Source organism: Macaca mulatta, chromosome 3 (genome assembly GCF_049350105.2).
Source record: "Macaca mulatta isolate MMU2019108-1 chromosome 3, T2T-MMU8v2.0, whole genome shotgun sequence".
In the NCBI taxonomy this organism is placed as follows: domain Eukaryota; kingdom Metazoa; phylum Chordata; class Mammalia; order Primates; family Cercopithecidae; genus Macaca; species Macaca mulatta.
The window spans coordinates 48,824,294-48,849,442 of NC_133408.1; the positions used below are offsets into that span (position 1 = coordinate 48,824,294).

A 25,149-nucleotide genomic window follows, 5' to 3' on the forward strand; every position below is an offset into this window, starting at 1 on the left:
CTTCGGAGCCCTGAAAGAGACCTAACTGGGCTTGGATTTTTGAAAGCGTGCTCTGGGGTGCATAGGGAGGGTGGATGGTCAGGAGGTTGCTATAGTAACCCTGGCAAGAGGGATGGGTCCCAGGTCCCGAGCGGGGACAGACCTGAGAGACGTACCAGGGGACCAACTGGCTGGGGCACGGGACCGGTCTGGATGGACTTCCTCCCTCGCCTGCCAGGTCTCGGGACTGGGGCTGCCTCGTGGACGAGGCCCTGGGAGGAGGAGGTGTGGGAGCTGTGAGCAGCCAGTGGAGAGGTCCCTGAGCTCTGAGGATGGAGACCTAGTTGACAGGGGCTGTTCCTCCCTCCTCCCCTGACCCATTCATTCCCAAACCCTCCTTTGCTTCCCATGGAGACAGATCCAGAAGAGGTGCTGGGGCGGGAAGCTGGGGATGCCCCTCTCTGGCCCCAGGTGACCATCTGTGACTCTGTCCACAGGTCCCCCTGGGCCTCAAGGTCCCCCAGGACCCCCAGGAACACCTGGATCCCAGGTAAGGACTTGGCCATTTTAGGGATGGTGTGGGAGGCGGGGGGGGGAGGGGTGGCCTTGTCTCCCGAGGGGAGAAGAAGCACTTCTTACCAGCAGCAGGAGTCACTCAGGAAGGAGCCAGTTGACCTGGCCGGTGAGATTTTACTTTATTTTGTTTTATTTATTTTTTAATTTATTTTTGAGACGGAGTCTCTCTCTGTCATCCAGGCTGGAGTGCAGTGGCGCCATCTCGGCTCATGCAACCTCCACCTCCTGGATTCAAGCGATTCTCCTGCCTCAGCCTCCCGAGTAGCTGGGACTACAGGCGCCCGCCACCATGCCCGGCTAGTTTTTGTAGTTTTAGTAGAGACGGGGTTTCACCATGTTGCTTAGGCTGGTCTCAAACTCCCAACCTCAAGTAATCCACCCTCCTCAGCCTCCCAAAGTGCTGAGATTACAGGCATGAGCCACTGCACCTGGCCAAGATTTTAATTTTATTAGCAGCAGCGACTTTTTGCTGACTATATCCTCCTCCCGTCATGTCAGGGAGGTATTAGCACCACCCCCATTTCACAGATGAGCTAACTGAGTCCCAGAGAGACCAGCTGCTGCCTGAGGTTGCACAGACAGTGTAGGCAGAGTTGGGCCAGGTCACAGAATCTCTGCCTCAGCCCCTCACTCTGCCCTGATAATTGCCCATGGGGAGGCGGCACCCCAAGCCTGACTCAGCCCCAAACCCCAGGCTCGCCCTGCCTCTGCAGCTGTGTCAGAAGTCAGGAAGAGCAGGTGCAAAGGCCCTGAGGCAGGGAAAAGCCTGGCAGGCAGTGAGCAAAGGAGTGTGTGGTGTGGGATGAGGCGCAGTGGGCAGGGCCTTACCTACGGGACCCAAGTGTGGGCTTTTGTTACAGTGGATGGAATTACTGAGTTTCAGGGAGGGTGATTCCATGATCTTATTTACATCTTTAAAAAACGCCTCTGAGGGGCCAGGTGTGGTGGCTCATGCCTGTAATCTCAGCACTTTGGGAGGCCAAGGTGGGAGGATCGCTTGAACCCAGGAGTTTAAGATCAGCCTGGGCAACATAGCAAGACCCCATCTCTACCAAAAATCAAAAAATTAGCCTGGTGTGCTGGCGTGCACCTGTAGTCCCAGCTGCTTGGGAGGCTGAGATGGGAGGATGGCTTGAGCCCAGGAGTTGGAGGCTGCAGTGAGCTCTGCTGGCACCACTGCCCTGCAGCCTGGGTGACAGAGCAAGACACTGACTCAAAAAAAAAATTAATTAAATACGTAAAAATAGAAAGTAGACTCGGCATGTCTGGCTGATGGAATGAGTCTGTGAGAAGGGCAGGGAAGGCTCTGGGTTCACTCCCTGGTGTGTGCCTGGAGGAGCTGGGAGGACCAGGGAGGCAGTTCCTCAGAAGGGGAGGCTTGGGGGTGGGAGCCACCAGGAGTTCCCTTAGGAGACGGGGGAAGTGGGCACCTCATGGTCAGCTGGGTGGAGATGTCAGGGGACAGCTGTTCATGGGCCTGGGGCTCCCGGGAGCCGTCTAGGCTGACGTCAGCACACGGGGGACCCTGGCCATTGCTGTTAGTATTACTGGTTCTTTCCACACACTGGGCCACCTGCTCCCCATCTTTGCCTGACAGCCGTACGTGGCACTGGCCCATTTTGCAGGCGAGAAGACTGAGGGCTCAGCTGGGGTTGCTAGTCAAATACCCGCTCCAGGTGGCTCCAGGACTGGAGGCCTTTGAGTCTGCCCTTCCCCTGCCTGCCAGGCCATCCTCCTCTCCCTTCCTCTTCTGCAGACTCGGAGCTCAGTGGGCGGGGATGGGGATGGCCAGAGGGTACTGGAGACTTGGCCGGGACAGGCAGGCCTCACGTGCTGCCTTTGGTTTTCTGCAGGGCCTGGCTGGAGAGCGAGGCACGGTGGGGCCGTCCGTAAGTGTGGGCTGTGCAGATGGCCACTCCCAGGCAGAGGCTCTGATGCAAGCCCAGGGCGCTGGGTGGCTGGGGTTGGTGGGAGGTTTGGCTCTGGGCGGCCCTGCTGGAGCTCAGGCAACAGGGAGTAACTGAGAAATGACTCAAATAACCTCCTGCTGCGGGGTGAGGAGGGGAGCCATCTCCAGAGGGTGGACTGACAGTCCTGAGCGCTTGCAGCCCTGGGTTAATGCACTGTGTGACCCTGGCCTTTCATTCATGTGCTGTGTGGCCTGGGGCCACGTGTTAACACGCTGTGTGACCTGGGAAGTCCCTTCTTTTCTCTGAACCTCCCCAAAATAGGCTTAGACAGCCGGCCTCTAATCGACTTTCTTGGAAACAAGAATTTATGAGTCTCCCAGCCTGACCAACATGGTGAAACTCCATCTCTACTAAAAATACAAAAATTAGCTGGGTGTGGTGGTGCGCACCTGCAGTCCCAGCTACTCTGAAGGCTGAGACAGGAAAATTGCTTGAACCCGGAGGCAGAGGTTGCAGTGAGCCGGGATTGTGCCACTGCACTCCAGCCTGGGCGACAGAGTGAGACTCTATCTCAAAAAAAAAAAAAGAATTTATGAGTCTCGACTTCTGCCTCTAGGGCCAAGGTGCTTCCTTGACGTCCAAGCCTCACTGCAGGGGTGTGGGGCGGCGGGGAGGAGGAATGGAGCTTTGCTGAACACCTACTATGTGCTGGCCACAGTGGAGGTGCTCTCTTCCCCGACAGCGCATGTAAGCTTCACAGCAACCCCAAGAGACCATGCTTTATTATCCCCGTTTGCCAAAACTGGCCACTAAGGCTCAGAGAGGTTACGTAACTTGCCCAAAGCCACACAGCGAGGCAGTGGTGGAGCCTGGATTTGAACCGGGGAGTGTCAAGCACCCAAGCCTTGCCTCTTCCTGTGCTTGTCTAGTGACCAAACACAACAGAGGAGACACAGTGATGGCACTTCTAGGTGCCAGGCTCTAATGTAAGCTCATTGTCCCTATTGATTAACTTAATTCTCCTAATAACAGATGAGATAGATAGTATTACTGATCCCATTTTAGAGGTGAGAAAACTGAGGCACCAAGAAGCAGAGTGACCCGCTGAAGGTCACACAGTAGTAGCTGAACATTTGGATGTTACTGTGAGCCGAGCATGGTGGTGGCTCATACCTGTAACCCCAGTGCTTTGGGAGGCCAAGGCAAGAGGATCATTTTGAGGCCAGGAGTTCAAGACCAGCCTGGACAATGTAGTGAGACCCCCATCTCTACAAAAACATTAAAAAATGAATTGGGTGGTGGTGGTGCGTGCCTGTAGTCCTAGTTACTCAGGAGACTGAGGTTGGAGGATCACTTGAACCCAGGAGGCAGAGAGGGTTCAAGGGCAACAGAGTAAGACCCTCAAAAAATTGGCTGGGCACAGTGGCTCACACCTGTAATCCCAGCACTTTGGAAGGCTAAGGCAGGCAGATCACTTGGGGTCAGGAGTTCGAGACGAGCCTACCCAACATGGTGAAACTAAAAAACTCTACTAAAAATACAAAAATTAGCCAGGCATGGTGGCACTGTAATCCCAGCTACTCAGGAGGCTGAGGCAGGAGAATCACTTGAACTTGGGAGGTGGAGATTGCAGTGAGCCGAGATCACACCACTGCATCCCAGCCTGGGTGACAAGAGCAAAACTCTGTCTCAAATAAATGAATAAATAAAATACAGTAAAATACGTGACTTTGAATCTGGTATTACTGGCCTTGTGTTAGAGACAGACAGCAGCCCTTCCAGGCAGGCTACTCGATCCTGGAGGGGCCCAGGCAAGAACTTGCTGGCTTCCTAGCCTGAGTCTCTTCTGCCCCACAAACAGAATGAAGCACCTACAGCCCACCTTGGACCCGTCCCTGCCGTGCCAGCTGAGCAGGCTCTGCCCCAGAGCCGTGGCCTCCCCTGTTATGCTCACCCCAGGGCAGGAGTCCCTGGGGTGCCTAGCACCCGTTCCCCAGGCCCTGCCTGCCCAGCCTGCCCCTGACTCCCCGCAGGCCCCCAGGGAACTGGAGAGGGTGGAGAGGTGCCCCCACCTCCAGTTCCGGTGTTGACTGTGTGACTTGCTTCTTAGGGTGAACCTGGCGTGAAGGGGGAAGAAGGAGAGAAAGCCGCCGCTGCAGAGGTAACTGTGCCTGCCTGCCATGTTCCCTCCCGCCTCCTTGGCTGTGAGCACTGTCACGGAGGGCAGATACCCCACAGATCTGCACTGACCCGCAGCCGGCCCTGAGCTGGGTGCTGGGCCACCGGGAGTATGGGGTCCCCGTCCTGAGAAGTTCACAGCCCAGTGGGGAACTTAGCTGAGTACAGCAGTGATTGCAAGAGAGTGAGAAGGTGGCTGGGTGGGGATGCCACAGAGGGTGATTGGCCCTTGGGGGGCTTCCCGAGACAGGGAGAGGAGTCACAGACTTGTAGGAAAGACAGTCTCCCTGGAGGAGGAGGCTTCAGGCTGCGGAGTCCCTCTCAACGGACTGGGTTCTCCCGTGAATGGCATCTGGGCATGGACATGCCCACAAGGTCAAGGGCGCTGGGGGACTGAAAGGGACAGAGCTGCTGGATGTGGGACAGGATGGATGGAGGAAGAGGGACTTGCAAACTGGGAATCTGAGGAGAGAAGATTGGAGCAAGCAGAGGCTGGGGCCGGCGGGGAGGGGGAAGCTGGGGCATGGGCTTGGCTGTGGGGACCTGTGGCTTCTGGGAGGAGGAGGGGAGGCTGAGGCTGGGGTCATGGCTGAAGGGGATGAAGGGCTCATTTGAGGTCCAAAGTCAAACTCCTCTCAGCTGGCCCTGAGCTGGGTGCTCGGCCACCAGGGATACAGGGTCCTTGCCCTGAGAAGTTCACAGCCCAGCAGGGGACACAGCTGAGGACAGCAGTGATTGCAAGAGAATGAGAATGCTGTTGCTGCCTGGGGACCGGCAGGGGAGGCCTTGAAAGCTCAAAATGAAAGTGCCTGAGAGGGGTGTCCCCTGGGTGTGTCAAAGCTGGGCGGGCAAAACAGAAGGGCCAGGGTGGGTCTGGGGGACCTTCAGGAGGTCCTTGCAAGACCAGAGAAAGGGAAGAGGCTGGAATGAAGGCGCTGTGGAGGGTGCAGGAGGCAGTGAGAGCGGCTGAGGCATGAGCCTGATACACTGGTCCCTCACAGCCGTACTCTGAGAGGTGACCGTGACCCCCTCCATTTCATAGCAGCAACCTGCCCTGGCCTGTAATCCCAGCACTTTGGGAGGCTGAGGTGGGAGGATCGCTTGAGCCCATGAGATCAAGACCAGCCTGGGAAACGTAGCGAGACCCAATTTCTTAAATAATAATAATAATAATAATAATAATAATAATAATAATAATGAGACAGGTATGGTGGTGTGTGCTTGTTGTCCCAGCTACTTGGGAGGCTGAGGCAGGAGGATCGCTTGAACCCAGGAGGTTGAGGCTGCAGTGAGCTGTAATCGTGCCACTGTACTCCAGTCTGGGCAACAAAGCAAGACCCTGTCTCTAAAAACTAAAAATAAAAAATAAAAATAAAAATAAACTAAAAAAAATAAAAATAACAAATAAAAAACCACCTATGACTTAGGAACATGAGGCTCAGACCCTTGGTCTCCCCTTCCCTGAGTTGGGGACAGGACACTGACATCCCCATCCCAGACCCTGTAACTGGCTCAACTTCCCATTGCCTTTGGCCCCCTGGTAGGCAGACCTTTCTCCTATAACCCAGTAGGATGCTTTTTGGCTTCCTTTTGTTTCATTTTAAGCTAAATTAATCTGAACGTAAGACAGACCTGTCATGTTACACCAGCAAAAGGCACCCGTTCTGCTGCCAACTCCCAGGGCTGGGCAGGATGGGGACAACGGCTTTGTCTCCTCACATCCCTTTTCTTTTCAGAGTGGCCTTGACACCTGCCTTCTCCATAAGTCAGCACCCTGTCTTGGCTCATTCAGGTGTCTCTGTCCAGAAGGTCCTCTGCCCGTGTGTAGACCGGGCCCTTGAAATATAGACTCCGCCATTGTGCCAGCGTGCCAGCCTGCCCGCCTGCACTGTGAAGTAGTGGCTTTCTCTGCTGTCTTTCTTGCCTGGCGCGGCCACACCTACCCTGCCCCCTGCCTGCTGTTTGGTGGAGAACTCTTGGTTGGGCGTTCAAGGAAGGAAACAAGCAAAGAACCTCCTACCTTCAGGCCCTGGGATAGGTGCTCTGTCCTGGTTAGGGTATTTTCAGGGCGTGCCAGGGAAGCTGACAGGCAGCTGTGGTGGAAGGAAAAGCCCAGGCTAGAGGCCAACAGGTGTGGATCTGCAGTCTAGATCGACTGCTTTGCCAGGCTGTGTGGCTGTAGGGAGGTTGCCTGCCCTCTCTGTGTTTCAAGTTCTTTGTCTGTGAACAGGGTTTGAAGCCCTGCCTGGCACATAGTTGATGATGTTCAGTCTATGCTTGTTTGCAGTGGTGAGGGTGTCAGGTGGGAAGAGGCAGGGGTGGAGGATTTGAGGACACATACACTGTATCAGGATGGCCCTGAACCCCTCCTCACAGCCGGCCCTGACCCTGGCCGTTTCCTCCCCGCCAGGGTGAGGGGGTGCAGCAGCTGAGAGAGGCCCTGAAGATCCTGGCAGAGCGAGTCCTCATCCTGGAGCACATGATTGGGATCCACGGTGAGCAGTGACCAGGACCAGCAGGCTGGGAATCTCCCCTCCCTCCTTCCTCTCCCTCCCATGCTGCCTCTGGTCTCTGGTTTCCCTCTCTGATCCCTAGTCTGACCCTGCCCCTCCCCTGCTCAAAGACCCTCAGTGGCTCCCTGCTGCCCTTGACGGACTTCCACGTGCATCAGCCCAGTTTCCCAGCCCCTCCCTAGTATAGCCATGGTGGCCAGAGCCCTGCCAAGCCATGTTGAGGCCCCTCCCACCTCCATGCCTTTGCTTGGGCCATCCCTCTGCCTGGTGAACACTGACTGCCACTTCAGGACCGCTCAAAGATCTCTGCCTCTGTGAAGCCTTCTCTGAACCCTTCTCTTTGTCCCTATGGCGCTCTGGGGAGCCTTCCATTCCATGCTGGGATGGTGTTTCTGTGACCCTCTGGGAGTCCCTTGTGCAGAACAGTAAATGGTGCTTCTGCAGGGCCTGGAGCACAGGCCCATCAGCATTTGTTGGAGAATGAATGGATGAATGAATGGGTGAATGGACAGCTGGGTGGGTGGGTGAGTAAGTGAACGAATGGCTGGTTGCCTGGATGAATGTATGAATGGGTGGATGCATAGATAGATGAATGAATGAATGGTTGAATGGACAGGTGGATAGATGGATGAGTAAGTGAATGGGTAGAGGCATGGATAAATAAATGCATAGGTGGATGGATGGATGGACGGATAAGTGGACAGGTATGTGGGTGAATAAGTGAGTGAATGGATGAATGGATGGATGGATGGATGGATAGGTGGATGGGTAAATGAGTGAATGAATGGATAGGTGCATAGATAAATGAATGACTGAGTGGATGGATGGATGGATGGATCGATGAGTGGACAGGTGGGTGGGTGGATAAGTGAGTGGATGGATGGATGGATGGATGGATGGATGGATGGATGGGCAGGTAAATGAGTGAATGAATGGATAGATGCATAGATAAATGAATGACTGAGTGGATGGATGGATGGATGGATAGATGGATGTATGAGTGGGCAGGTGGGTGGGTAAATGAGTGAATGAATAGACGCATGGATGAATTAATGAATGGGTGGATGGATGGGTGAGTGGACAGGTAGGTGGGTGAATAGGTGAGTGGATGAATAGATGGATGGATGGATGGATGGATGGATGGATGGATAGGTGGATGGGTATGAGTGAATGAATGGATAGATGCATAGATAAATGAATGACTGGATGGATAGATGGATGGATGGATGGATGGATGGATGGATGGGCAGGTAAATGAGTGAATGAATGGATACATGCAAAGATAAATGAATGACTGAGTAGATGGATGAATGGGTGAATGGATGAATGGATGGATACACAGATGGATGAATGGGTCAATGGACAGGCGGATGGGTGAATGAGTGAATGGATGGATGGATGCATGGATCCATGAATGAATGCATCAGGAGCTGAAAGCCTGCTGCTGCCTTGCTTTTCCACGCTGGACAAGAGCATCTCTCCGCAGCCACGTATCATGATCAAAGGTGCCCCCAAGTGTTCCTAAGGCTCTACCTCGAGTCCACCCTTCTGCTCTCCTTCCAGATCCCCTGGCCTCCCCGGAGGGAGGTTCTGGCCAGGATGCCGCCCTGAGAGCCAACCTCAAGATGAAGAGGGGTGGCCCCCGACCCGATGGGATTCTTGCTGCCCTGCTTGGGCCCGACCCTGGACAGAAGAGCGTGGACCAGGCCAGCAGCAGGAAGTGAGAGCCCACTGCTCCAGGACACCCTGTCCTGGCTAGAGACCCAGCCCCAGAGGCCTGAGCCGCCGCTGGTTCCTAAAGATGCCCCCAGGGGAACTGGGCTCCAGGCATGGATGATTGTGAGGACCTGGGGGGCTTTGGGGACAGATAATGTCTCCAGGGGCAGGGTCTGGAGGGGCCAACACCCTCATCAGAGCCCTTCTCTGGCCTTGCCCCTCCCCCACCCCCACTCCCGGCTGGAGACGGGGTCTGGGTGGGCTGGGTGCTGGGAATAAGAATAATCCTAATACCCATCATGTATTGAGTCCCTGCTATAACTGGCCCTGTCCAGGGAACTTTCCTTACGTTGTCTCATATTTAACCCTTAGGAGGTAAGCTTATTATCCCCACTTCACAAGGGGACCGACGCTCGGATGGTAGAAATAACCCTCCCTTGGCCACCAGGTCATGGGTGGCAGGGGCGGGATTTGAACCCAGGCCCCTCAGTTCCTGAAGCCATGTTCTCTCGACCCTGCCAGCTTCCCCTCTTTGTGAGAAAACTCAGACAGGGAGGGTGCAGGGCCAGGATGGTTCCTTAAGGCAAGCAGGGTTGCGGGGAGGCTGGGCCAGCCGGTCTGAGGGGATAGGCAGGGTCCTGCAGGGCCTGGGGCTTCCATTCCTCAACCCCCTTCCCCACTGGCTGGGGGGACGCGGCCTGGCCTGCAGCTGCTCTCAGAGGCCAGGGAGATCCTGAATAAGTCACTGCCAGCCACGCAGACTTGAGGACCCTGAGAGAGCAGCACTGGGGGTGCAAGGGCCCCCCAAAACCAGATCGGCATCACCGGCCACTGCCTCCCAGCCTCACTGAGCCCACCCGCCCTCTCTGGGTCCGTCCCATCCCTGCGCCGGAGGCAGCATTTCATGGGCGTGTCTGTCAGAGGTGGGACTTTCCGCCTCTACCCCATGAGTTCGTCTCTCAGGGGACTCTGTAGGTTTGCTACTTTTGCATGGCACAGCAAGTCCAATGTCCCCTTTGCAAACTGCAGAGAGGGAAACAGAGTCCCAGGCCTGCTGGGAAGAGATGCTCCTGCCTCCCACCTTCCAGAGTTGGGGAGCCTGGCAGGCTCCACGGCAGGCACCAGGTCCCTAGCAGCCCAGAGCAGCTCTGATTGGAGCCCTCAAGGCCTCTGGGGCCCGGGTCTCTGTGATCAGCTCAGCCCTGGTGCTCCTCTCTTGCTGGACTGGGACCTGGGACACAGCCACGACAGCAAACTCAGAGAATTGAAGGTGCTGGCACCACCCTGGGGCACTGCACTCTGTCTTCACAGCAGGAGTGACTGTCTCCAGTGCTCTTGGTACTCCTGTTCAGCTGTGGCCTGGTCCCTCTGGGCCCTGGGATCTTCTTTTGGCCCTTGAGGCAGGTCTGGAGAGGCAGTCTGTGTCTTCATGGAGGGGCGGTCAGAGGCGGGCGGGACCACCAGCCTGTAGCGTTATTATTGTATCTGACAATAAAGGTGCTCTCCCCACTGTGGGTCTGTTTGTGTGGTGACAGCAAGAGGCTGGTCTGCATCTCACCGGCCAGGTGCCAGGAAAGCTGTGAGCAGCTCCAGCCAGGCCCGGGGTGACCACAGGGCCTCTGTGGCAGGAAGGTCCAGCTCTGCCCTCAGGACCTCCAGGGAAGGGGCTGGGAGTGACACACAACAGGCAAGCCCCAGATTGGGGCTTAGCCTGCAAGGGTTCTCGGCTTCACCCAGGAAAGAATTCAAGGGCAAGCTGGAGGTAGGAGAAACAGCTTTATTGGAGGGGCAGGGTTACAGCTCCATGAATCCTCCTGCAGAGCAGGGCTTCCCCCCAGGCAGAGAACAGCAGTTCAGGGTAGTTCTGCACCATATTTATACCTACTTTTAATTGCATGCAGATTAAAGGCTGGTTTATGCAGAGATTTCTAAGGAAAGGGTGGTCATTTCTGGGTCATCGGGTCTTTGCCACGGAAAAGGGCAGTAGCTCCTGAGTGTTGCCATGGCGATAGTAAACTGACATGGCACACTGGTGGGCATGTCCAATGGAAAGATGCTTCCACTCTGTCCCTGTTTTAGGTAGTCCTCAATTAGGTCCTGTGTCTGAGCCGTCCCTCCAGAGTCAAAATCTGTTTCTTACCTCCAGAGGGTGAGGGAGGCCCCTTCAAAGGCCACCTCACCTTCCACCCAACCACACTGTCTGTAAGCTGGGCCTGGCCCCCAGCTCTGCAAGAAGGTGAGTTAAGTTGGGGTGGCCTCGGGGCTCTGGGAGGAGCAACCCTGATCCTGCTCCATGCTCCTGTCCAGGACTGGGGTCAGTGACATATCAGAGACCCCAGGGAGGCCCATATACCCTGATGACAAGTCCCAGGTACAACACAGAGACCCAAACCACTGCTGAATCACCCTGTGACCTTTGTAGGTATTAAGCTCTTGCCCTGTGTGTTAGTCTGTTCTCACTCTGCTGATAAAGATATACCTGAGACTGGGTAATTTATGGTAATTTACAAAGAAAAAGACGTTTAATGGACTCACAGTTCCACGTGGCTGGGGAGGCTTCACAGTCATGGTGGAAGGGGAAAGGCACGTCTTACATGGCAGCAGGCAAGAGAGAATAAGAACCAAGGAAAAGGGTTTTCCCCTTATAAAACCATCAGATCTCATGAGACTTATTCACTACCATGAGAACAGTATGGGGGAATCGCCCCCATGATTAAATTACCACCCAACGGGTCCCTCTCACAACACATGGGAATTATGGGAGCTACAATTCAACATAAGATCTGGGTGGGGACACACCCAAACCATATCACCCCGTGCCCAGTGCCCAGCTACAAAGAGAACACTGCCTACCTCTGCCTGGAGCTTGAAATCCTATAGAGAGGGTGAACGTTAAACACCACACCAGGCCAGGCGTGGTGGATCACACCTGTAATCCCAGCACTTAGGGAGGCCAAAGTGGGAAGATTTCTTGAGGTCAGGAGTTCAAGACCAGCCTGGGCAACATAACAAGACCCTGTTGCTACAAATTAAAAAAAAAAAAAGTTAGCCTGGCGTGGTGGTGGCTTGTACCTGTAGTCCCAGATACTTGGGAGACTGAGGTGGGAGGATCACTTGAGCCCAGGAGTTGGAGGCTGCAGTGAGCCATGATTCCGCCATTGCACTCCAGCCTGGGCAACAGAGCGAGATCCCATCTCTAAAAAATAAACATAAAAAAGCACCACAGCAATCGTGTGGAGGAAGGAGATTCCAGGCTGCTCTGAGAGTCCAGGACCCAGAGACCAAAAGGGCAAAGAGAGCAGAGAAACAGAGAGAAAGAGGTAGGGAAGGGAAAAGAGAGACAGAGAAAGAGGCGAGAGGGAGAGAGAAACAAGAGACAGAGACAGATAGATTGTCTGCCAGAGCTTCATCTGTCTTTATTTGCTGGTGAATAGGCGACACGTTCCTTAAGCCAGAGCCTCTTCTTCCAGGCCCCATTGGCTCTGGGATGCTTCCTCCAGCCACAGGTCCTGGGCCCAGCAGGCGCAGTTCTTTCAGCAAACAGGGAGACCTGGGGTGGGGCAGGTGCCTGAAGTCAAATCTTGGCAGGAACCACTGGGCAACTGTCCCAGGCAGGGAGTGTGAGTATGTGTAGGCTGGAGAAATGTCCTCACTCCTTTTATTCCTTTTGCCAGGGCAGGAGTTACAAAACCACGTATCATTCCTTCCTTCCTTCTTTCTTTCATGTAACGAATCTTTTATTGATCACCTTAATTGAACCAGGCCCTGAGAACTTCCCATGAACAAAAGACAGGAATCTCTGCCCTCAATGAACCCACACTTCAAGGGGAAGAAGTCAAAATAGGTAATAAACAGCCTGGACAACATTGTGAGACCCCATCTCTTAAAAAAAAAAATTTAGCCAGATGTGGTGGCATGACCTGTTGTCACAGCCACTTGGAGGCTGAGGCAGGAGAATCACTTAAGCTTGGGAGGTCAAGGCTGCGGTGAGCCGAGATCACACCACTGCACTCCAGCCTGGGCAACAGAGCAAGACTCTGTCTCAAAAACAAAACAAAACCAAACCAAAATAAGTGATAAGTGTATATATTTTTATTTTATTTATTTATTTTTTTTGAGACGGAGTCTCGCGCTCTGTCACCCAGGCTGGAGTGCAGTGGCCGGATCTCAGCTCACTGCAAGCTCCGCCTCCCAGGTTCACGCCATTCTCCTGCCTCAGCCTCCGAGTAGCTGGGACTATAGGCGCCCGCCACCGCGCCCGGCTAGTTTTTTGTATTTTTAGTAGAGACGGGGTTTCACCGTGTTAGCCAGGATGGTCTTGATCTCCTGACCTCGTGATCCACCCGCCTTGGCCTCCCAAAGTGCTGGGATTACAGGCTTGAGCCACCGCGCCCGGCCGTGTATATATTTTTAAAGCCAGTAAGATGATAGGCTAGAAACCTAGCCGTGTTCAGATGATCAGCAATATGGAAGCGCTGAGAACTGGGAACTGACTATTAGTCTCATTTTTTAATTTTTAAAAATTATTTTAATTTTTTTTGGGTGAAAAAATACCTCCTCTCCTCGAGGAAGTAGACCAGCAGGCATTCATTCCCCCAGACCCAGTGGCAGAGATGGGATCCTAAGAGAGAGACTTGCCTGCATGGCCCAGGACACCAAAATGTCCTGCCCCAGAGCTGCCCCCTCTCCCCGCTGAGGTCTTCTTCCTTCTGTCTTAAGGGCAGACCCCACGCCCACTGACGCCTTTGTCTTTCGACCAAGGGGCTGCTGAGTTTGAAGGGTGTGAACTGAGCTTAGACGCTCCAGGTGGGCACCCTCAGGTGCACCCTGAGAAGACCCCTGCCAGGCAAGGTGGAAGTTAGTGAGGGAAGCAGAAGGGCTGGAGGACGACAGGGGCTGACTCTCCCCGGCCATCACCTTCCAGCACGAGACTCTGACAGTCACAATTCCAACATCAAACCTGGCCTTCCAGGTCCTTGGAAAGGAATACCTGTCAAAGTAGGAAGACAGAGCCTGTTTTACTTAACAGCTGGTTAGCTCAATGCATAGCTTTTTTTTCTCTTTCTCTCTCTGTCGCCCAGACTGGAGTGCAGTGGCGCGATCTCGGCTCACTGCAACCTCCGCCTCCCAGTTCAAACAATTCTCCTGCCTCAGCCTCCCGAGTAGCTGGGATTACAGGTGCCCGCCACCACACCCAGCTATTTTTTTCCCCCTGTATTTTTAGTGGAGATGGAGTTTTACCATGTTGTCTAGGCTGTTCTCGAACACCTGACCTCAGGTGATCCACCCGCCTCAGCCTCCCAAAGTGCTGGGATTACAGGTGTGAGCCACTGCGCCCGGCCTCGATGTGTGACTTTTAAATAGACTCATGGGATGCCTTCATTTGTCCTCTGGTCCCTGCATCCTGCCATAGGAGGATGGGACCAGCAGAGTCTACGGGGAGGGGGAGAGGGCTGTATGAGGAATGTTTGGGGAAAAAGAACTTCCAAGCTCCTGCCAGCAGGGTGGACAGGCCAGCCTGAAGTGTGTTGGATGGAGCCAGGGTGGCAGATACTATGGGTCCCAGAGGAGGTCTGAGACAGGGCTGAGGGAGAAGGTCTCCCCTAAGGGGCTGGGCGTGAGTTGGTCCTTAATATGGTGAGGACAGATCCAGTGCTAAACAGTGAAATGTGTCACCTCCTTTAACGTCACAGCCACCTCTCTCATTCTGGGGCGAGTCAACTGAGCCCCAGAGAGGTTATGTAACTTCCTCAAGGTCACACAGGCAGTTGGCGGTGAAGCTGAGTTCCAGACCAGGTCTGTGGGACTTGGGGAGCCATGCTCTGCCCCGCCAAAAGAGGTTCTGGAATGAAAAGCAGAGTTCACATAAACCCAGGGGTGGTGCTGCCGAAGAGGCCAAGTGTGAGCAAAGGCTAGGGGCAGATGAAGGGCAGAGCAGATTTGGGTAAGGGTGGAATGAATCTCCCGGGACACTGAAGCAGCTGCCAGGTCGGGGATCCCGGAGGACTGTGATGCTGGAGGGAGAGGAAACTGACCCCTAAGAGTCAGCAGAGGAGGCAGGGTCTTGGTCTGGCCTCTCTGCACCGTCTGGCTGTAGAATGACCTTTCTGAAGTGCAAGCCTGGCGTCACTCGTCCCTCACTCATGAATCTGCTGTGGCTCCCCTGTTCCTGGCCTCAAGCCTGAGCTCTGCCCCCTGGTGCTGTCACCTGGGTCCCTGTCCTGGCCGCCTTCTGCACACATAGAGGCTGCAGCTGCAGGAGTCAGCCAGGAGGTCTGCCCATTGCCTGGTCTCATCTCTGTCCAGCCGTGGAGGCTGGCTCCCCAGTACAAAACAGCGCTAAGTATCTGCAGGAAAAGGGACAGCGCTGTTGGGGGAAGGGCCTCAAAGCCCCAAGGGGAGCCTAGCTCTTTGGCCTTGTGTGACCTCCTCAAATCTTCTCCTCCTCTCACCTCTGCAGCCACGGAGACAGGGCAGGCCCATCTGATCCTCTCCCCAGCATCAGAAAGGTCCTTGTGTGCATGTGTGGACACCGCCGCCTGCATTTCCAAGCTGTCCACAGGGCCCAAGACTCGGCGTAGGAAGCAAAGCATCCTGGGCTCTCAGCTAGGATGCTGCAGGGCTGGACCGCAGTCATCCTCGTCTGCCCAAAATTGCCCTCCCTCCCTACAGCCTCCTGGGGAAAGGGGACTCACCAGGGTCAGCCCAGTCCTGGCAGGAGCCTCCAGGTCCCTTCCTGGCTCACAGCTGAGCTTTGAGAGCCAGAGCTGGGGAAGGGCTGGCTAGAGCCCTCACTGCCTGTGTGCCCAGAGCTCCCAGTCTGAGGCCACCTGCCTGGGCACTAAGGAGGGATAATTAGCACAGCCCCTGTTCACCTCGCCCCGCCCTGCTCCACCCTGTCCCCACTTTGCCTGACCCAGACATGGCTGTCTCAAATTTCCTGCCTGTCTCCTCTGCTCTGGTGCCTCTGCCTCCGGCGGCTGCTTCCTGCGCACACCCCGTCTGTGGCCCGGCGTCCAGATCAAACCTGACATTTCTTCTGAAATGCCAACTGACTCTAGCCCCTGCTATACATGTGTGTGCATATGCAAGTGTGTGCATGCATAAAAATGAGTGTATTCATGTGTGTGCACATGAGAATGCACATGCATAAGAATGAGTGTGTTTTGTGTGTACACATATGTGCACATGTGTGCATGTGTAAAAGTGTACTTGCATGAGAATATGTGTGTATGTCCAGTGCATATACACATATATGCACGTGTGTGTGCTTGAATATGTGTGTGTGGGTATGCGTATCTGCTACAGTGTGTACGCACCTGGGCACATGTGTGCCTACAGGGTGTGTGTGGTGGGGAAGGGACTGACACCACTTCAGTAACACCTTTTCTTTTCTCTCTCTTTTTTGTTTTGTTTTGTGTTTTGAGGCCAAGTCTCACTCTGTCACCCATGTTGGAGTACAGTGGCACAATCTTGGCTCGTTGCAACCTTCACCTCCCAGGTTCAAGCGATTCTCCTACCTCAGCCTCCCGAGTAGCTGGGACTACAGACGTGTGCCACCACGCCCAGCTAATTTTTGTATTTTTAGTAGAGACGAGGTTTCACCATGTTAGCCAGGCTGGCCTTGAACTCCTGACCTCTGGTGATCCTCCTGCCTTGGCCTCCCAAAGAGCTGGCATTACAGGCATGAGTCACCACACCCAACCAGCTAATGCCTTTTCTTCCAAAGCCTCTCTCCTAGGGACTAGAACTCATTTGAGCCATAGTCCTTGGTGCACCCGAGGCCCTGGACTGTGACTGAGTTCTCTGGCTCTGTGGGACCCTCTTGTCCTCATCCCTTCAGCCCAGCTGAGCCCTGGGGTGGAGCAAGGCTGCAGGCTCAGACAGGACCCTGCCTCGGAGCCTCCCCTCTTCTAGTGTAGGAGGCCCAAGGGTCTCCCCGGCAGGCAGGCTTGCTTTGGGACCCAGAATCTGGGCCTGAAAGCAACTTCTCAGTCCCCAGCCAGGCACCCATGCCTGCCCCGCGGCAGTTGCCACCAGCCAGAGAAGAAAGTCAGGACCCCCCGAATCAGTCAGTAACTCTGGCAAGGGCTTGACCTGATGGCCTCAGTGTGGAAGTGGCCCGGGTTGGGCTGAACCTCAGAGGTTCACACGAAGACACGCTGTTCTTAGCCTATTCCTGGCATGTCCTGAAAACCCACAAGGGGCAATTCTCCTACCAGAGTGGCAGAAAGAGCCCGACTCTGGCTTTAGGCTCAGCCAAGGGTGGTCAAGGTGCCATTGGGGTCCCCCAGCTTCACTCCTCATCTCCCTAAATCCAAAGCACACCTTCCCAGCTCTGTCTCTTCCAGTCACCTATGAGTGTCCTGTGGGCCAGGTCACGTCTGCGTCCCCAGCTCAGGCCAGGTGCAGAACAGATGAATCACTGCAAATGAATCACTGGCACATGACAGGACATTCATGATTGGGGCGTGGCTTCTTCCTTGACACTGGTACATGGCGGGACATTCACAATGGGTTTGTGGCTTCTTCCCTGACACTGGTACATGGTAGGACATTAATGATGGGGACATGGCTTCTTCCCTAACCCTAAGAGGCCATGTTGGAGGTTATAGGCAGGGGCAGGTGGGAGCCAAGACAGGCCTACATCAGAACAGAAGCCCCCTCCCCACTCCAACCCTCCACGCCTGCAGTTCCAACCACTCCTGAGGTTCCTGGAACACCTCTCTCCCAGACCGGCTTTATGGATTGTAAAAAAAGAATTTCATGAGGTTTTCAATTAATTGAATTCTGGGGAGATTTATTTCCAATGTTATTAATAAATTCTAATGCCACCTATAACTTTCAAAATTAACTTGTAATCGGTGCATTGTAAAAGGCAAATTAAATACTTTTTCAGGCAAGGGCTGGCAAATTTAATGAGCTGATGTGTCCCGAGGGAGATGGCCGGGCTCACACATCCCGTCAAATACTCCTGCCATCAGCAGATAAGAGTGTGATCTGGGTGAGTGACAACTGGACCTCTGCATCCTCATCTGTAAAAAGGGATCACAGAACCTGCCTCCAGAACCCTCAGATACCTGGAGTTGATGCCGTTTTTTATTCATAGACAAATACAACGAAGGGGCCCTATGGCAGTTAACTTTATGTGTCGACTTGACTGAGCCATGGGGTGCCCAGATAATTGGTCAAACACACCTGCCCTGCCCAGGTCAATTCATCTGGTCAGTCTACAGGAGAGTGGGGGCAGGCCAGCCTCTGCCTCCTTCTGAATAGAGAACAAGCACAGCAGTGAGGACGGCAGGGAAGACAAGGAGCAGGGATCCCAGGGAGGACTGCCAGGCTCACTGGAGGGAGGAGAGTCCTCCCCTAGGAAGGGACACAGCTGAGGAGTCTGAGAGACTTAGTAGGAGTTGTCTGGGTGAAGGAGAAGGCAGAGCAAGTTGGGGAGGCACTAGCACGTGCAAAGGCCCGGTGGTGTGAGAAGGGGAAAAGCACTGGAAATTGTTGGAAATGCTCTAGGGTGAAGCCAGCAGGGGAAATATGAAAATGTGGGCTTATTACAAGGCTACAGGGATCTCAGGGGACCCCAAGGACAGGGACTGGAATCAGAACAGGCCCCAAGAAAGCAGTACCGGATCTGAGTTAGTCCCAAGGTCTCAGTGGCAGCAGGAGATTATTGATTCCCTTGGGCTCTGCCTGTTGCCTGTTTGTCCCTGTTTTTGTGGCAATGTGTCATTTTGTCTCAGCCTCATAGCTTCAGCCTGTTCATGACTTCTGCTGCTTCTTATGGCTTGCCATAAGAAGGCATTTCTCCTTCAGCAGCAGTCAGCTTTGCTGTGACCCGATATTCAAACTGGGTGTCAAGCACCTTCATTGTCTCCTCAGGGACACAGCACACAGGCTCCCTGGGGCCTCTCTAAAGGTGGAGTTCTCAGTCAGTACCTGGTACTGTAACAAATATCCCATTGACCTGAGGGCGACATTTCTCACAGCTCTAAAGGCTGGGAAGTCCAAGATCAAGGTGCCAGCAGATCCAGTTCCTGGTGAGGGCTCTCTTTCTGGTTTGCAGACGGCTGCCCTCTTGCTGTGTCTTCACATGGTGGGGAAAGAGAGAGAGGAAGCAAGCTCCGTTGTGTCCCTTCACATAAGGACATTAATACCCTTATGAGGGCCCCACCCGCATGAGCTCATCTAAACCTAATCACCTTTCAAAAGTCCCACCTCCAAATATCATCGCACTGGGGATTCAGGCTTTAACATACAAATTTTAGAGACACATAAACAAGTGGTCTACGGCAGTAGAATGCCTTGTCCTTGTAGGCAGACAAGGACAGACCTCGGTCTGGTCTCCCCTAGGCCTAGACGCAGATACCTGATAAGGAGGGAGGATTCCAGGGAACCAAGTTCAGAAGCCTCATAGAGCAGGAAGTATGGGTTTTGTGGCCTGTTGATGGCAGAAGCTTCTATCTTAGGCTTAGGGTCTCCAGCAAGGCTCTTGTTGGGCAAACAGTGCAGTCTTTGCTTTGTTTTATATCAGAGCTACATTTTCAAACATAACCATCCCACACCCACTCTCCAGCTATTCAAGGACTTTGATGACATCCCTCCAGTTTCTCAGGATGTAACAGCGGCAAATCACTGTGCACTTTCTCACTTGCTGCCCATGATCCCCCATGCTCCAACAGCCAAGCAGGCCCATATTGGGCATGAAAGGATCTTGGCCTTAATTTTTCTTCTGCCTCGTGGCTATAAAGGGAGCATTTTTTTTTTCCCCAAAAAAGACAAAACCAAAAGGTGCATCTTAATTAGGGAAGATGTGCAGTGAGACCAGACTGAACTCTGCCAGGCACCAGTCTCTCACTGTGTGTGCACAGTGCTTTTAAGGCAGCCCCGTTGCCATGGCAATTACCACATCTCAGCTTACTGAGGTGGCGTTGCAAACCTGTAGGGAAGAAACGGATTATTCAATAAATGATGCCGGGACATTTGATTAGCTATTTGGAAGGAAATAAAATTAGCTCTTTCCTTCACACCATACATTCATATAAATTCCAGAAGATTTAAATAATTAAATGTAAGAAAGGGAAATCATTAAAAAGCAAACAAATGTTTGATCTTGTGGGTACATGAAGACATTTTAAACCTAAAGCAGTAGAAAAAAATAACAAAGGTTAAGGTAGAATTTAATACATAAAATTTAAATCTCTGTTTTAATAATTATTTAGTTTATTTTATTGGGAAACTGCAAACAAGAATAAAATGGTTGCAAGAAATATGACAAAAGATTAATACCTCTAATATGTAAAAAGTAATTACAAATCAATAAGAATGAACATTCCAATAGAAAAATAGTGAATGAGAAATGCTCAGAAGATGAAATAAAAATATGTAATAAAATATTTAAAAATATTCAGCTTCATTGGTTATCAAAGAAATGCCCATTAAAATATCAATGAGATTTTTTCCTAGAGCTTATCAAAGAAGGTTTAAATATAATTATAGCACTCAATCTCATTGAGTGGAGTAAAACTGAGTATTCCTATTCATCTCACATGTGAAAATACAAGTTGGTATAAAATTTCTAGGAAAAAAATTAACTTCACGCCACAAGAGATTTTAAAATGTTCATACTATTCAGCTGGTAATTTCACTCTGAAGATGTCCTAAGGTGCTGTCCAGGATTGAAGCCAAAAATGTAAATGTGATAATATTCACTGTAAGTATTTAATAGAAGTTTATAATTTACTAAAACACATGGGCATGGTTAAATAAATTATGGTACATAAATATGATGAAATACTGCGCAGCCATTAAAATAATATTTTGAATAATATTTAATAGCATGGAAATACATCTATCATATAATGTTAAGCGGAAAATAGTATACCATTTGGGTTTCTTAGCTGCCAGCAATAGAAACCCGCTCTGGCTGTCTGGATAAAGCAGAAAAGGAATTCACTGGAAGAAAATTGTAGGGCTTGGAATCAACAGGAACACAGGAGAACTAAACTGAGAAAGAAAGAAAAATAGAGAAAGAAATAGAGGAAGAGAGAGAAAGCAAAGAAATATAGAGAAAAGAAAGAGAGAAAGAAGAATGAATGAAAGAACCAAGGAAGGAAGGAAGGGAGTAAAAAGGCAAAACAGGGCAAACATCCATCAACAGCTCTACTCATGGTGCCAACGTAGACATATGGTATGATCCCAAGTCAAGGCAAAATTGGCTGTTCAGAAATACCAAATTCACCCGGGAATCTCAGTGCTCCAACCCTTGCAATGTTTCCTTCTTACTCACACAAAGTAAGTACTTACCAGGTTGGGCAGCCTTTCACCACCTTGTAGCCCAGCCATGGAAAGAACGTAGCCTCTGAGATTGTCACAACAGGGAAGACAGATGGAGGAGGCTCCATGGGAGTGATGCTGCCGTTTCTGTTCACAGTCCATTGGTCAGCAGTAGTCATATGGCCCCCAACCTCACTGCAATGGAGGCTGGGATAAAGAAGGCAGTGAGCCAGTTGAGGCTGCAATTTGAAACACATGGTACACTTAATTTAGGATAATTTGAGGAAGATTTAATTTCAAGGAGACTATTTTTAAAGGTGTGGGTGGGCTATAGAAGAACCAGAAGGGAGAATGTGGTGAGCTAGGGCTATTAACAGCCCAAAAGGATGAGGGTCAGATTGGATTTTCAAAATCTCAACTATGTGCTGTTTTTAAGTAGCAATTTTGAATAAAAGATCACTACAGAAAATTTGAAGCATACAGTTATCCAGCTTCACCCAATGGACAATATATAGAACACACGCCCACCAATTGCATAATATGTGCTCTTTTAAAGTGTACATGGAACATTTTCTAAAATAGACCATATGCCTAGCCATAAATAAATCTCAACAAATTTCAAATGATTAAAATAATAAAATATGTTTTCTGACTACATTGAAACTAAACTAGAAACTAATAACCAAAAAAATATATATATATATAGAAAATAACCCAAACCCTTGGAAATAATCCACATTCTTCTAGATAATTCAATATGTCAAAGAAGAAATCACAACAGAAATTATAAATTCATGGAAATAAAAACATAGCATACAAAATTTGTAGGATGCAGTTAGCACAGCTCTTAGAAGAAAATTTACAACTCTGAATACATTAGAAAAGAAAAAAGGTAGAAAATGAATGATCTATGCTTTAATCTCAAGATACTAAAGAAAAAACAGCATATTTAGAAAAAGGAGAAGGAAAACTAAAGGAAATAATAAAGATAATGGCAGAAATGAATAAAATCAAAAGCAAATGTACAAAGAAAATTTAAAAGCCACACATTGATTAAGATTAATAAAACTGATAAATACTTAGCAGGCTGGATCAAGAAAAAGAAAGGAGAAAACATAAATTAGCCATGCCAGGAGACATCACTACAGATCTCCAAGACTTTAATGATACAGTAAAAGGATATTGCCAACAGCTTTATGCCAATAATTTAAAAATTTAGATAAAATGGATAAATTCATTGAAAAACACAATGCATTAAAATTGTCCTAAGAAAAAATAAAAATTTGATACAATTTTATATCTGCTAAAGAAATTGAATTCATAATTAGAAATATTCCCACAAAGAAAACTCCAACCTCAGATTGCTTAAGTGTTGAATTCTACCAAACATTCAAGGAAACTCATACAGACAGACAGTAGATTAGTGGTCGCCAGGGGCTGGGGGGTACTTGCCTATTCTAGACATGTTATATAAATGGAATCATACAATATGTGGTCTTTTGTGTCTGGCTTCTTTCATTTAGCATATTTTAAAGATTCACCCAGGTTAAAAATGAATAAATAAAGCTTTATTCATTTTTATGGTTGCATACTATTCTACCATATAGATAAACCAGATTTTGTTTATCCATTCCTCAGTTGATCAACATTTGGGCTCTTTCTACTTTTTGACTATTATGAATAATGCTACTATGTACATTTTTGTACAAGTTTTTGTGTTGACACATGTTTTTGCTTTTCATGGATACGTATCTTAGAGAGGAATGGCAGGGCGGTTTGGTGACTTTCTGTTTAGCTTTTTGAAACACTGCCAAACTATTTTCCAAAGTGGCTGCACCATTTTACAATTCCACCATCAATGTATGAGGACCTCAACTTCTCTATATTCTCATCAACACTTGTTATTGCCTTTTTAAATTTTAGGCAAATTAGTGAACATGAAGTGGTAGGTTACTGTTTTGGTTTGCATTTTCCTAATGACTAAGAATACTGAGCATCTTTTCATGGCTTATTGGCCATTGTATACCTTTGAAGAAACGTCTGTTAAAATCCTTTGCCCACAACAGATCTCTACCTCCCACCATATAAAAAAGTGAACTCAAAATATATTATACACCTAAATGTGTGAGCTAAAACTATAAAACCCTTAGATGAAAACATTGATATAAATCTTGGTGACCCTGGATTAGGCAACTTGTGGACTGAAGTTTTAATTGGTATGTTTGCATTTTTACTGTTGAGTTGTAAGAGTTATTTGCATATTCTTGATAAAAAGTCCCTTATCAGGTATATGATTTATAAATATTTTCCTCCATTCTCTCAATCTGAGGGTTCTCTTTTTACTCTTTGACAGTACCTTTAGAACACAAAGGTTTTATTTTTGAGAAACTCCAATTTATCTAGTTTTTCTTTTCTTTCTGACATTTTGGGTGTCACATCAGATAAACCACTGCTTAATCCAAGGTCATAAAAATTTACACCTATGGTTTCTCCTAAGAGTTTTGTAGTTGAAGCTGTTACATGTAGGTCTATAATCTATTCTGAGATGGTTTTTACATGGTGGGAAGTAGGAGCCTGCTGTGGGTGGAATTGTGCTTCCATCAAAAGATATATTCGAATTCCAACTCCCAACACCTGTAAATATTACCTTGCTTGGAAATAGGGTCTTTGCAGATGTAAACAAGATAGCAGTGCACCTATATCCAACGACTGGTGTCCTTATAAGAACACCATGTACAGGGACATAGAGATACACAGGAAGAATGCCATGTGACAATGGAGGCAGAGATAAGAACCAAGTGTCTGCAAACCAAGGATTGCAAAGTATCTCCAAGCCAGAAGCTAAGAGGAGGCAAGGAAGGATCCTCCCCAAGAACCTTCAGAGAGAGCATGGCCCTGTCATGACACCGTAATTTTGGACTTCCAGCATTCAGAACTGTGTGACAATACATTTCTTGCTCTTAAGCCATGAGGTTTAGAGTAATTTGTCATGGCAGTGAGGAAACTACCATGGGATCCAACTTCATCCTTTTGCAAGGGGATATCCAGTTTCCCCAGTCTTTTGTTTGAAGAGACTATTCTTTCTCCATTGAATAGTCTTGACACCCTTGTTGAACATCAGCTGATCGTAAGTGTGTTTATAGCTGGACTCCCAATTCGATTCTATTGACCTACATGTCTGTTCTTATACCAGCATGACACTATCTTGAGTATGGTATCTTAGCAGTTTTGAAATTAGGAAGTATACGTCCTCCAAATTTGTTTTTCTTTGTCAAAATTGTTGTGGCTAGTCCCAGTTCCTTGTATTTCCATAAGAATCTTAGCACTAGTTTTCCATTTCTATCAAAAAAGCCAGCTGGAATTTTGATAGGGATTGATCAATTTGGGGAGCATTGCTATCTTAACAATATTAACTCTTTCAATCCACAAACATGAGATGTCTTTCCATTTATGTATTCTATTTAATTACTTTCAGCAATGTTTTACAGGTTCCCACATAAAAGTCTTGTACTACTTTTGTTAAACTTAATCCTAAGTATTTCCTTCTTTTTGATGCCACTGTAAATGGATTTGCTAAAACTCTTTCAGGTGGGCACAGTGGCTGACACCTGTAATCCCAGCAGTTTGGGAGGCCAAGATGGGAGGATCACTTGAAGCCAGGAGTTTCAGACCAGCCTGGGCAATATAGTGAGATCCCTTCTCCATTATAAATTTAAAAATTAGCTAGGTGCGGTGGTAAGTGCCTGTAGTCCCAGCTACTTGGGAGGATGAGGTTCGAGGTTTGCTTCAGCTCAGGAGTTTGAGGCTGCAGTGAGCTATGATTGCACCACTGCACTCCAACCTGGGCAACGGAGTGAGACCCTGTCTCCAAAAAAATAAATAAACAAAATAAAATGAAACATTTTCAGATTGTTTATTGCTAGTCTATAGAAGTAAAACTGATTTTTGTATGCCAACCTTATATCATGAAACTTTGCTGAACTTGTTTATTAGTT

The 25,149-nt window shown here is 50.0% G+C and overlaps 1 protein-coding gene and 1 long non-coding RNA gene across 6 annotated transcripts in view; one reads left to right on the plus strand and one right to left on the minus strand.

Annotated features, from left to right (window-relative positions):
- The window catches only part of COL26A1 (collagen type XXVI alpha 1 chain), a 200,471-nt gene extending 190,089 nt beyond the window's left edge, over positions 1-10,382 (plus strand). For 3 of the 5 annotated variants that reach the window (XM_015134533.3, XM_015134534.3, XM_028845619.2), the window contains 5 exons: positions 477-529; positions 2,409-2,444; positions 4,576-4,626; positions 7,054-7,138; positions 8,720-10,382. In XM_015134533.3, the coding sequence (XP_014990019.2) occupies positions 477-529; positions 2,409-2,444; positions 4,576-4,626; positions 7,054-7,138; positions 8,720-8,880 (386 nt within the window). In that variant the 3' untranslated portion in view covers positions 8,881-10,382. The remainder of the gene's footprint in view (positions 1-476; positions 530-2,408; positions 2,445-4,575; positions 4,627-7,053; positions 7,139-8,719) is intronic. The other 2 variants (XM_077996531.1, XM_077996532.1) reach the window with 1 other exon arrangement.
- A 7,262-nt stretch (positions 10,383-17,644) lies between these two features.
- LOC106997587 (uncharacterized) lies at positions 17,645-21,594 on the minus strand. Its single transcript, XR_013415123.1, has 2 exons — positions 21,185-21,594; positions 17,645-18,965 (listed from the first exon to the last, which is right to left on the minus strand). It is a non-coding gene; the product is annotated as an uncharacterized LOC106997587 (long non-coding RNA).
- Positions 21,595-25,149: the final 3,555 nt, after the last annotated feature.